Here is a 14,232-nt window from a genome sequence, read left to right as displayed (position 1 = left end):
AGATTCTATATAAAAACAATAAAAATAGTAAGGCATCAAACTATAAAAAAGCAGACAGGTGGTTTCAGGTATTCTAGGGAGTAACAAGATGGGTGATTTTGTAACTAATGGGTTAAAGAACCTATTTGATAGATTATGTATACATAAATTTGCACAAATTGCAAAGAGATTCCACTCCTTTTATATCACCTCCCTGTAGCCCTGTAAGCCCTGATTAGTATGTAGCCTCACTATAACATGACCCAATGTCTTCACCCATTACCTCTACCATTAACATTAACACAATTCATATGTTACCGATTGATATCATATAATGGTCTTCAAGTTTTTACTTTCTTACTTTTTCTTCATCTTGATTCCAAAAAGAAGTTTATCTTGATTGCAAGAAAAGCAGAAATTTAGCAGAAAAAAAAAATGTATGGAAACAAATGGAGAGTCACCACTAAAGTCGTACTCCTTGCAAATGTTGACTAAATATGTCTGCTGGTGATTGTTGGATTTCAAGTAGTTGTACCCTTTAATTTTTCTTAAAAACTTTATTTTTTTGCTGAATTTTGTGCACATTTTCACTGATTCAATGAGATGTTTCAAACTTTCAGCTTTAAAAGTAACTTGACATGAGGGGTGTGGTTTCCTTTAAATTACGATTAAAACTACATAACAACACATAAAATGGTTTTAACCTCCATGCATAGAGATCCTACAAAACATAGCAATTTGCAGTTGGTGTAATGGTTGTCTACATATCCTGAAACAAGAATACTGTGCTACCTCATCAATCAGTTCAGATTTACATTGTATCCAAAAATGACAACATACTTAAGCCTAAGTTAATGTTGACATCATCATCTCTATACCTCAATTACTATTCAGTCTTAATCAAATTTCTTTTCACTTTATATTCTCTTGTCTGAATGCCAATATTACTGATTGAGAGCATACATAACAAACTCTCTTCTGTCCTCAGTCTTATTTCACTCATTTAAACTCCAATCAAGGAAAACGTCTCCACAGGACACAAGCAATTTGAAATAAAATGTGACTGGTGACATCCACCGTGTTACCTGATGAGAAAGTCCAAGACAATGATTATTGGAAAAAAAAAAAGTCCTTCAGCCGAAATTTAATGGTAAACTTTCCAGACATCCAGATCAAGCAAACACAATTCTATGACTCATATCCAAAGTGAAGATTGATTACATTATCAAGCATCTCCAGTTACCATTCTTTTCTGGTGTGCACAGTGCTGTGGCCATTATGTTGAGTGACACCAACTTCCCAATAATAAAAACTCTTGACAGACAGTTTTGGTTTGGACAATGTATAACACAAGAATAGCTCGTCGATTGAAATGCAGAAGGAAGTTAAGATTGTAGAAGTAACTGACATTATTGAACAGCCTTTTACTTCTAACCTTCCATTCAAAACTCTTGTCCACTCAACATCGATAGCAATGCAAGTATGCAAATGCTACAGTATCCAACAGACATATATAATCTTTTATGTCAGCACACAATGTGAATAACATCTTGCTTTCCAGGAAAACGTTCCTTGCTGGCAGCTACTGTTGTATTCTCCATCCCTTGGGTCACACCAACATCCTGCCATGACTTTACATAGTACAGACTTCAGATGAGCAATGCATATTATACTGTACACAAAAGGTCATATCTGGAGGCGATCAGGCACTATAAATGTGTAATTTGAATAGTAGTAAGTTAGCATCATCGGATGGGGTTTTAACTCAGAACATAACTTGCTGTATCAATTCTCAACTGCATCATGCCTAAATTAACACCAAAGGACCACTCTGCCTACAGATGAATATTCCCCACACAAATACCATTTGATTTTAAGTTCAGATCATGAATTGTGACATTCCATTAAGTTACAAACACTGTCAATGTCACAAAACAAAGGAGCAGTTACAGTTTGTACAAGTAGTCTTTAAATGAATTAAGGCAAACCTGGACATAACGATAGCCATCTGATTATTCAGCTGTGCAATTGTCATTTGAGATGCAGTGTCCTTCAGTGACATCATCACAAAAGAGGCAATGTGACTGTGACTGATACTCAATTGACAAGTTACATTTGACAACTGTGCTGCAAAAGAACTAACAAAAATACTCTAAAAGATTCTTAACATTTGTATGAAGACAAGGACTTCAATGTAAAGCAAAACCCTTTTATAACTAAGAATATTTACAATGTAGGTAATACTCTGCAAACATCACTATCTAATATCAATAAAAAAAAAAGAAGCAAAAGTATGCCAAGAGTAGAGACAGTAGAGCCAATACTTGTGCATCAACAGCCTATCTATTTCTTGTCCAACAGTATTCATAAGTTGGAAAAGAAAGAGAAATCTACATTCCACATACCATAGCCACGAAATTGAGATTGCTGTACCAGTAGAAAGCAGCTATAATACTCATCAATTCTGAATCATGCTGCTAATTATAGCTTTGAAATGACTCATAGTGCAATCACATCACAAAATTAAAATTATGGTTGCACCAGAGAGGTGGTTCCTCCTCCCTGGTTGTACAGCATTTTTCAAGAGAAATTTGTTACTCTATATCAGGTGAAAGTATGCTGTCTCAACAAGAAGATTCTAAGAAAATAACAGGAAATTCAATATACCATTTCAGTCCAACAAGAGACAACAGTCTAAGAGGTCTTGCAATGAGACATCAAGAAATGAGCACAGAAAAGTCAAAGTTCGTACAGATTTCCCCTCCTTGCCTCTTATGTCTTATGATCTATGCATCATCACTGCCATAGTCACATAGTTGAGTATGAGGTTACAGTGTTTTGTCTGCGTGGGCGGTTAACCAAATTAACAACCAATTGTGTGGAACCAACGAGCAATTATCAGGCAAATACTGTAGCACAATATTTGAGGCTGCATCATGCATGAAATATTCAAGCTGGGTACTGCCATGACTTGTTAAATTTGAATTTGAATTTGAATTTGAATTTGAATTCATCATCTAAATGAAATATCATAATTATTTTACTTGTTGACAAATATGCAGTCACATGGAAAAATTAAAGGATAATAAGGAACCAGAAAATAGCATGAATGTTAATCTATTAGTCAAGTTCAAGTTCAAGTTCAAGTTTATCTAACCAATTCATTAAACATTTGACATTTTACAAAAGGATACAGCATTAAGAATAATGAATGGTTTGGGACCCCAAAAGAAGCAGAGCTTGTAAAAAAGGGGTCCCGGATAAACATATAAAACAAAGCAAAACATACTAAAGTTTTAAACATATTAACAAGAAGTATAATAGTAACATATTCAAGTCTGGCCCCTTGAAGTTCAGGTAGTTACAAAAGTCTTTTTTTTTTTCTTTAACTGTGCAGTAATGTGTTACCATGGTTACTGTTCCATAGTTATCAACAAGATATTCTAGTGCTAATAAAAGAAAAATGATAAAGTGAACAATTCATTACATGATGAATATATTGATAATTAGTACATCATACACAATGTCTTCTAACAAAAACAGAAAGTATAACATTTATAGGATAACTATATGTTAACTATCTTAATGAGCATGTTAACTTTCTCGTTCCACGACAGCTTTGCGAAAACTTGACCTTGTTGTGCCTCACCATTTGCATACTCCATCTCAATGAAGAGTGACTGCTCGTCAAGGAAGTGGTTGAAGTAGGAGATGATGTTGGCGTGGTTCAGCATCGAGAGGATTTCGATCTCATTCTGGGCATCGTACCTCACCTTCTCGGAGCAGCGCGTCAGATTGACCTCCTTCCACACCACCAGTGAATTGTCCTGCAGTATTTGGAAACATATCTTTTGTCATTCAATCGATTCTGGAAATATATATCTTACTGAACAAATAACAATATGTGTAAAAAAAAGGATAGTGAACAAAATAATTAAACATATTGAAATAAAAAAGTGCCACCGTGGAAAAGTACATGTATACATTGAATTGAACACTGTAACATCTTTCTTACAATTTCATGACATTTGCTCCTGCGACAATTGTTCCCATGAAATCTGCATGGTCAGCCCAACACAAATTCTACCCACAAGGATAACCCTAACTCTAATCCTAATCCTCACATCAAGATAAATCTAAAATGAGGGCTACACACTCACCCATTTTTTCCACTGGTCCAACAGACAGGCCGGACCAGTAAATACAATTGTACCCAGTTTTCCCTTACACTAACCCAAAGTCCTCGGAGAAAATAAGACTGGAACAATTGTCGCAGGAGCAAATGTTGTGTTACCCTTTCTAACAATGTCTCTTACAAGTGACCATTTGAGATATCCATATGGACTTTCCATTTGATTAATGCCCTATGGATCTTGCTGGGAAGAGATTACACCTCTTGAAGCAAAACAGAATCAGTGACACATTGCTTTTGAGAGTACAGGGATTATGACAAATTATGGTATGAACAAGGTTTACTCAAAACTAACTTTGATATACAATGCATTACATGTCAAGGCCTTTAATATCATCTAGGCCTGCATCGTCTGCATCGCCTGCATCACACGTCTAGGCCCCAAATTATGGTTTGAACAAGGTTTACTCAAAACTAACTTTGATATACAATGTATCACACGTCTAGGCCTTATCAATTTGCTCATGGCAACCCTCAGCAGCTTACATTGTACATACATGCATACACCACTGTGCGACTCTCTATTTCATCTTGTTCACATCAGGTCAGTGCTGCGCTGGACATTTCTGGCATTTGAGAACAGGCAAGGCAGGAAATAGCTATGACCGGTACACATGCTTGGACACTTCACATCTTGGACAGAAAGTGATATTTGAAGCCAGAGGGAATTTGAAGGAAGCAGTCCATTGTTACAAGATGCCACAAGTCATTCATTGCAGTTTCTTCAAAGACTGCCTCACAATATGTGGCAGATCTTTGTCAGAGACAAATTTAATGTGATCCATTCATATCAGATTTCCTGTTAAATGCAGGGCATTGTCTACACTTGTATGTGTCACTTATTGTGAAGGCAATTCATGTCTGCAGTTCTGATCTATCCCCAAAATGAGGAACTTAGCAGCAGTGTAAGCCTACCCTGAGACGATTGCATTACATGTCTTCTAGAAAGCTAAAGAGCTCCAAAAACTTAGTAAACCATGCTTCAACATTCATGCTCTGTGGATTTACGAAATATTCAAAAGACATTAATTTCTGCATATAATAAAATGGACAAGTACAGAAACATAAGTATCCAAATTCTTTTCTATCAAAACTTCCATACAAGAAATGTGTTCCTGTCCACATTTTTTATCTATTCATTTTTTTAATTAATTAATTAATTTATTTATTTATTAATTATTGTTATTATTATTATTATTTTTTTTTTTTTTTTTTTTGGGGGGGGGGGACAAATCCTGCCCCGTGTCAAACAACCTAAAATAAAAAACTGTCAAGTTTGAAGATTTTCTGTCAAACAGTTACAATATAACTGTACCCTAACACTATTGAAATGCTATGATAGCAATGACGTATCCTACTGCTGTGCCATATTATTGCTTTGTACACTGTATGCACTGGAAGAATAACCCCTGCTAGATGTTCTGATGCTACAAACAACATCTGCAGACATACTGTTCAGCATATTAACTCAACTAGTCCTGGGGGACTTGGCTGCATCATCTTTCTATCATTTAATTAGTGACTTCAAACTTCACTTTATATACTTCTGTCCTGCAGAAAGGTTAACAGATCCACAGGACTGACTATATTCATAAAATCTGCAAAGAACAGAAAAACAAATTGAAGCTGAATGAAAGGAATGTGAATTTCAGAGAGGAACAGACACTTCAATCTTCTGAATTGTGGTGCCAAATTCAGAATCAGTTGTGATTTAGCAATTATTTAAAAGAAACTTTTGAAAAATTGTGCAAACAAAATAAAAACTTTAAGAAATACATTGTAACAGTGTTCAAATAAAAGAGGATGCTTCATCCTACCTTATAAGCAACTACAGAGTACATTAGTGTACTACATCAGCCATGTCTACAGTATTATGATAAAATTATCATTGATCAATAGTGTAATGCCATTTCCCACTTGTTTTAATGCACAGATGTTCTCCCATGACAATTCTGGAATGTTCGGCACAACGGAGAGGAGAATGCACAGAATGGTCCTTTGTATTACACTTTGTAGGTGATCATGCTTATCTGATATCAGACTGGTATTTGACTGACCCATATAATACACTTGTAAACATAATAATACAGTACATGTAGAAACATCGAATTGCAATCTAGACAAGAGAATACGGGACTAGGGATGTTAAAATCTTGTTGAATGAGGAACTTGACAACTTTGATGTACAATATGTACTAGCAGGTTGCATTACACAAGAGTTCCTTGTGGGTAATCAAGTGGCTTTTCTGGCATGTACAAGTGTACATGCACACACCACACACACACATCACACACACCAACAACAAATCAAAACATAAAATCAGTATACATATACTTCAGTCAAAGTCCTTTAGTGCTTGTGCAATACTAAAAAAAAAGTGATAAAAAGTTGCAACTAGAATGAAGTGAGAGAGAAAAAAATAGTGTACATTTATCACACATATGCATGGAAATCTGAAGTTAAGCCTAATCTCCAGGTATAATAAGTAATCATGTAGCAAGTGGCAAAGCTGACCAAATTTGAATGGGGCAGAAGAGAGGCATGCAGCAGGAAACAATAATAAAAGGTCAAACCATAACCACATCCACCCGTGGATGTAAAACTAAAGTGTAGTGCAGTCACCACTGCTTAATCAGGACGATTGAGGGTAAGGCCTTTTTTCCTAATTCACAAACTGGACGTCTCCAAATTCACAACTGGATTGCTATTACAAATAACAACAGAAATTGAGTACTTCACATACTATAACACAACCAAGTTACATGGTTTCATATACAAAGTGTACAGTTCTAAGCCTTCACATCATGCTTAAACTTGTGTGCACACTTGCAAATCACTAACAAGCTCAGAGTGCTTGCACATTCACGTATCTGATTATGCATTCACCAAAGACACGCTTTTAAATCACATTTGACAGAAAATTTTCAGCACTAAACTCATAACAGGGGATTAAGAAGCAGGATGTAAGTGTTTCAATAGCATCTTCATCAAGAGGTTGAACCAGGCTGAAGCTGCAGGGTGGATTCAGTGATGCAGTGTCCCATGTGGAACAATTAATCTTTGTAAAAACAAACAAACTGGTGAATACTCTTTTACTCCAATACATTATACAATATACAGCCAAACCTGTCTATAGCCGCCACCCAAGGGAGACGGAAAATGTGGCCGGTATAGACAGATGGCCACTATAGACAGGTAATCCAACTTTGTGTGCATTGCTTAAATGTACAATTGGATGTATCATCGTTGTATCCTTACATGTACATGTACATTGTAACGTGTGTACGTATGAACACACCATGTTTTCCATGCATTTAACCATGCCAGTGTATATGAAATTGTTGCACAGCAGTATGTGTATTGTCGTGAAGAAAAGCTTAACACTAGTGCATTATTTTATTTTTTTGTTAAAATTAAAGAAATAAAGATTAAAAGATTGAAAGGGGGCACATGACCTCCATCCCCCCCCCCCCTTCTGAAATTCCTGGATCTGCCCCTGAATGTTAAGTTGGATGTGCTGTACACTTCCTTGGAATAGACCAAGAGCTACACAGCTACAGCCCACTTGCTGGCCTGGGCAAGGAGTTCCATCTGGTCACAGAGTCTGGAGAGAGGGAAGGCTGAAAGGCAAGAAAGTATCAAAAGAGTACATCACACATAGGAATTCAGAACTTTTGACTGTGTCCTCTTAAGGTCTTAATACTGCTGAGACTGATGCAGCTTGGTACTCTCTGAAGGTCGAAGGATATCCATCAGCTCTTCTGTTCTCATGTTCTCATTAGACTATGGCTAATACATACCTGAAAATTAAAGAGTTAAAAAAAAAAAAAGAGGCCTCCTTGCATAACTTACCTCTGTCTTTCTGTAGAGCACAGCTTCACCAAAGGCTCCTTTGCCAAGGACACGAACAGGTGTGTACATTTCTTCTTGAATGGTATCGTTGATCATGTTTGTAGTGGATAACGCCACACTCCCCGTCTTCAGCTGCCTATTTTAAATCTCTCTGTGTTGACAGTCTAAAAGTTACGAGTCCAGATGCAATGTGCAAGTTCAGATTTTGCTCACTGTCACTGTATCCTACAGCATATGCCCAAGATTGTAACTGAAGAATAAGATTGAGTTTTTAGAGTTCAAAAAGACCTAGAGTTCTAACCACATTTTGCTCAAGTATTCATTTGTGATTTGAGGGTTGTGAACACAAGGTACACGATTAGACAACAGTCATACGCAGCAAGCCTATATGTTCATGATCACATTGGTTGGTATTCTCCATGTGACCATGTGAATGTCACATAGTGTCCGGAATATCAAATGTCAACTCTCCAGATCAAAACAGTCGTACGATAACGTTGTACTTGTAGTTAACTCTTCTTACAAAGTGATAAGTAAAAAATCCATCCATCCAACATGCAGATGCAGACGCATTTTACAGACTACTGTGTACATAGGCCTATATGTACACGTAGATAGATTCTAGCTGCTTTCTAAGCAATCTCTGTTCAGTACAATATATTTTCAAGTGAGTGGTAAATTATACTGCCAGCTTGAATACCGTCAGTCTCCTCATTAGGGTCAAATGTGCCATGCATGCCACTGAAATAATCGCCCGTCAACGTATGACTGTCTGTGAACAACAGTTTGTCACACAACACTAAGCACTTGTCATTAATCTCCTTGTTGTTACGCAACGGGCGTGCGGGGAGCTGGGAGAGGAGTCAAATCTTGCCCGCTGCGATGCCCGATGGCGATGGCGATGCCACGATGCGATGGTGTAACGTTAGCTCGTTCTCGCTAGCGTTCCGGGGTCTGAAACTTGCTTCAGCGCTTGCTAAACTCGACTCGGCCTTTTAACTCGAGCCTAGGGTCGACGCCAGGACCGAGTGTTTCAGTTAGCCAGCTGTCACACAAAAAATAGGTGATGCCATGCCCATGACACTGAGGAATGAAGTTGAAAACAACGGCACTTGTCACTGTGTCTTCTACGGATCACTACAAACAGTAGGACGATGCGATGGAGGAGAGCATGAGCAGTCTCTAGCTAACTAGCTGACCGTCGCCGTGTACCCCAGCTGTCACTTTGCAGAAAGACAACTCCACAGCTAAAAGAGAGCCCAGGTTGTTGGCCTCGCCTGTTTTTCCCCTATTTACTACAACAACTGGTCACCGCTGCTTCTCATCCGTTTGTTGTTTCGATCGAAGAGGAAAGTGATGTGGTGACTGGTGTGTTTGTTGGTCTTCCGATCCACGTTACGTTTGTGTGTATCTTGATCGAATGTACGGTACAATGTACGAACGGAAGGTTGATGATGAGTGTGTGTATGCGTACGTTATCAGACAGGCAGCCCGCACTTTGAACTTAGTAGCCAAGTTATCATAAGCTGCAACCCTGTACTATGGTATCGTTAAAAGGACCCACTACGCCGCAGAAGTGCAAAATTTCCTAAGCAAGTGCGAATAACCATGCCATACCATACGAGTGATATACTACTAGATCATGCTATGAAATGATAAAAAAAATGAAGTTAATATCAAATCTTACGAACAAATATTTCTTGCACAGACACATATGTGCTCATAAAATGTCAATCAGTTGTAGCCACTTGCATTCAGATGATGTCATGTCATATTAAAACAACATAAAGTTTCAAGTTCAAGTTTCAAGTTTATTCAAAGTTTCCACAATACAAAAATTACATAAGAACAATAATATGTAACAAGGAATACATTGTTGAATATATGCGATTAAAACAATTTGCAGAATATTTGAATATAAATTGACAATGCATGTAGATGCATTATAGATGCAAAGTGGAGGGGTCTTAGAAAAGCAAGCTTGTACAATAAGACCCCTGAAAAGGCAAGTTAAGACATGTAATATAACAATTCACTAATATATATACAAACATATTAAAGCCATAGAATAATTCTAGTGGAATCCCTCAAGAAGCGCAGCAACCACACCCCAGAGACCAAAAAAAAAAAATAATAATAATAATAATAATAATAAAAAAATGACACCAAATTTATTGCCCCCCCCCCCCCTCGAGTCAATTTAAAATTTATTTTATTGGCTAGTGATATATGACCACAAGAGGGAGCAGCAATTTTTTTTTTTTAACTTTGTGGTATGGTCTCAGAACCCTCACTTCTCCACAGGTAAGGACCCTTTCAAAAGGAGAGTTTCTAATTTTTACCATAAACCAGAATTATACAGTGGCTTTAACATGGATGGATTCTAAGTGCACACACACACACACACACACACACACTACCTATGGAATTTTAAAGCAAAACATAATTGGCATATATAGACTATGTTACTCAAATGGAAAGCGATGAGATGAAGTCATGAATCTAGAATTTAAAAGGAGCAGCATCAATGAGACTGAGAATATCGATGAAGCAAATACTTCCGAGTCAACACTTTAAATCTGGAAAAATGGTACTATCTTTAACATCTGAGGGTAACATGTTCCATTCTTTTATGCAAGACACATGAAAAGAATTTAGGGCAATACTGGTAGCTACATGAGGTAGATGCAGAAGGTTTTTCTGACGTGTATTATGGGAATGAACAACTGACTTTTTGACAAACAAATCCAAAAATAAGGAGGGAGAACTGGACATGTGAAGCTTGTACATGAATGCCAATGAGTTAAAAGACACTAACTCGTTTAGAGGTAAACAACGCAGCTGTAAGAACTGGGGGGGGGGCACTTGGCCTAGTAAAGTGTGAGCTTGTTATTAGCCTGATAGCTCTTTTTTGTACAATAAACAATTTATGAAGATGGCTGTTATAAGTATTACCCTAAGCAACATTACAATACATCAAGTGAGGCATTATGATGCTATTATACAGTGTAGTCAAGACACTTTTAGGAACAATAAATTTCAGCTTATGCATCACACCAACACCCCAAGAAGCTTTGGAACATACATTTAGAACGTGTTGCTTCCATGACAGAAATTCATTGATAGTAATACCAAGGAATAATACATTTTCGCTTGTAGCTACCTGATGTCCACCAATAATGGGAGAAGGGGTGTTTAAAGGTATCCTCTTATTCCTTGTTCTGAAAATAACACATTGTGTCTTCTGAAGATTAAGTGACAATTTATTACAACAAAACCAACGATAAAGTTTATTAAGTTCATCATTTGCTGAAGATATTAAACTGCACACATCCTTGTGGGAGGACAGAAGACTTGTATCATCAGCAAACAGTGAGTAAGTAAACAATGATGTAGCACTGATGATATCATGGATATAGATAAGAAATAATAGTGGGCCTAGCACTGAGCCTTGAGGCACTCCACAATCAATGTGGGTGGAAAGCGATTTGGTCCCATTGACAACCACAAACTGCATTCGGTTTTGCAGATAGCTTTTGAACCAGTCTAAAGGAACTCCACGAATACCATAAGATTTAAGTTTGCTTGTAAGAATGTGGTGCTGGTCAATGGTGTCAAATGCCTTGGACAAATCTAAGAAAATGCCCAGACAAAATTTCCCTTCATCAAGTACATGAGCAATAATGTTAGTTAAATGCAATACACCCATACTGGTAGAAGAATTTTTGCGAAAACCAAATTGCTCGGGGATCAAAATGCCTTCGACAGATAAATAATTATTTACTGTTGAGCATACAATCTTTTCTAACAATTTAGAAAATACAGGCAGCAAGGCAATGGGTCTGTAGTTTTCAATGTTTCTATTATCACTTTTCTTATACACAGGAACTACTTTGGCGATTTTCATCTTGTCTGGAATTATTCCTTGCGACAGAGATTTACATATATGTCACACAATGGGACAGCAATGCTGAATACACTCTTTAACAACCCTAGGAGCTATATCATCAGAGCCTGATGACTTAGAGGATTTTAGTGACAAAGCTAGCATTATTATTTCAGATGCAGTATATAGTGGGCTTCAAAAATATAAGGATTTGCTGTTTTTGCAGGTTTCAAATAATCCTGAAAAGTATTGGATGTACTTGGGATCTTTTCACTTATCTTAGCAGCAATTCCTGCAAAATACTGATTGAAATGTTCAGCCTTTTGCGTATTTGTACTTCATGAAATATCACCATTATACATTTCTGAGGGAAGGTTGTGACATTTCCCCTTTCCGATCAATTTGTTTATATGGAACCATGTTTTTTGATATCCCCTTTTATATCATGGAATAGATTTCTAAAATATTTTTGCTTTGAAAAGCGCACATTTGTCAATTCATTCTTATAATCAACATAATTATTCTTATTTATCCAGGTTGGATGTTTAATGAATAATTTAGAGAGCTTATGCTTCTTCCTAATGGACCTAAGCAAACTATGTGTGATCCAGGGTTTCTTACATCTCTTCTTGGCACATGATTCAACAACAGGAAAGCATTTGTCATACAAATCACCAAATACATTAATAAAATAATCGTATGAATCATTTGCACTATTTAACCTATATAGGTCATGCCAGTCAACTTCTAAAAGCTTCTGTTTGAAAATAAATATGTTCTCAGCATTGACTGCGCGCTTAGCTTTTATACTTCTTTCACCATTTGATATGCTTACTTTTCCTTTGTCTATACAATAAATAGGCAAATGATCAGATAGGTCTGAAAATATAAGACCACTCTCAACATTATTTTGAATGCAATTTGTAAAAAAAAATAACAATCAGGGTAGCAGAGGTGTCAGTAATGCGAGAAGGTCAAGCGTAATAAAGACCAGGTAAATATATGGTTTTGTGGTATTGTGGGTATTTTTTGTTGTTCTCTGTATTTTTTTTTTCCATTGTGTGCGAACCCATCGAAAGTAATCATGAAATAAGTCAATGAATTATTCATTAGTTTTTGTTTCCTTGTTGAATGTTTGTTGATTTGCTTTGTTTTGGTGATGGTGTGGCATTTACACCAATCTACAATCTGGCCATACAAACTTTGTTTGCACACAGTCTTAATTCTGCCAAATGTTCTTCAATCTTTATCATTCAGAAAGTTGTAATCTGCCCTACACTTCCATGCCTCCTAAGTCATAATTTTGTACAGATATTCTACATATCATAAGATTGAGTTGACCTATCACAACATCTTTAGGAAAGAAAGTTGTGTTGAAACCAGGATAAATAATCATGCAATGAATTTTTATTAATTCCAATCATTCATCAAAACTCCAACACGGTGCAGTCATGTCGTCACGAACACTGCAACAATCAAAACCTACACTGATTGCATTTTCTCTTGATGGCAGATACATATAAGCTGAAAATCTTTGTCAACCTGTATGTGTAGGTTCTAGGCTTTCTCAAGACGACGCTTAAAGTTTAACATTGATATGTCTTCAGGTAAAACATATGATCATAGTACGACTAAAGCTGGTCAGGTATTTCTTTGATCAATGTTCTCTTACCCACTTGCACTTTCTCATCTTTTAATTGCCATTCATGACCTCTTCTTCATACCGGTACATCAAGTTCTCAATTTTTCCCTTTAAATCCCAAAAAATTGTCATCATGTCATTGTCAGTTTTTTCTTCATGAGATTACTTTCCTTTTCCAGTCACAGAGGCACTTTCACATGGTTAGCTAATTATATTAAGCTGAAATGTGATCATATTCATCAGAATATGACTATTAAAGGGGAAATTTCCCCAAATATACATGCGGGATAGGATAATGCAGCAATACTAGTACAGTACATAGTACACAATGGGAGGAAAATTGGATAGTCCGTTAAAAAGATATTAATTTTTAAGTTTGTGTGCCGTCATCCCTGAATGAGAAGACTACAAGAGTTTGTGACATCACTGCAGAACAATAAAAGGAAAATATAAAAGGAATTCCACAATATTTGATGTAAAAAAAAAAAAATGAAAAGTACATATTCATTTGGCTTTTCACTGACAAAAGGGTGATATTATCCCCCCTGCTTTCTGAAAGAGGTAAGTCAATTGCTCTTCCATTATGCTTTAAAAAAAAATAGATTTTATCTATTATCACTGTTTTGCTGTCTTATCACAAACTACTGTATTGAAGTTGCCTCATTAAACAATGGCAGTAC

The 14,232-nt window shown here is 36.6% G+C and overlaps 1 protein-coding gene across 1 annotated transcript in view; it reads right to left on the bottom strand.

Moving 5' to 3' along the window:
- LOC139723252 (serine/threonine-protein kinase Nek9-like) overlaps positions 1-8,111 on the bottom strand; it is a 37,608-nt gene extending 29,497 nt beyond the window's left edge. Inside the window, exons 1-2 of the mRNA XM_071634510.1 lie at positions 8,025-8,111; positions 3,629-3,806 (exon numbers count right to left, since the gene is read on the bottom strand). Coding sequence (XP_071490611.1) covers positions 3,629-3,806; positions 8,025-8,093 — 247 coding nt within the window. The 5' untranslated portion in view covers positions 8,094-8,111. The remainder of the gene's footprint in view (positions 1-3,628; positions 3,807-8,024) is intronic.
- Positions 8,112-14,232: the final 6,121 nt, after the last annotated feature.

The sequence above is a fragment of the Diadema antillarum genome, unplaced genomic scaffold (genome assembly GCF_040938485.1).
Source record: "Diadema antillarum isolate AM-2024a unplaced genomic scaffold, OU_Dant_1.0 scf00000183, whole genome shotgun sequence".
Lineage (NCBI taxonomy): Eukaryota > Metazoa > Echinodermata > Echinoidea > Diadematoida > Diadematidae > Diadema > Diadema antillarum.
Note: the sequence above shows the minus strand (reverse complement) of the source record. Positions and strands in the feature narration are given on the sequence as shown.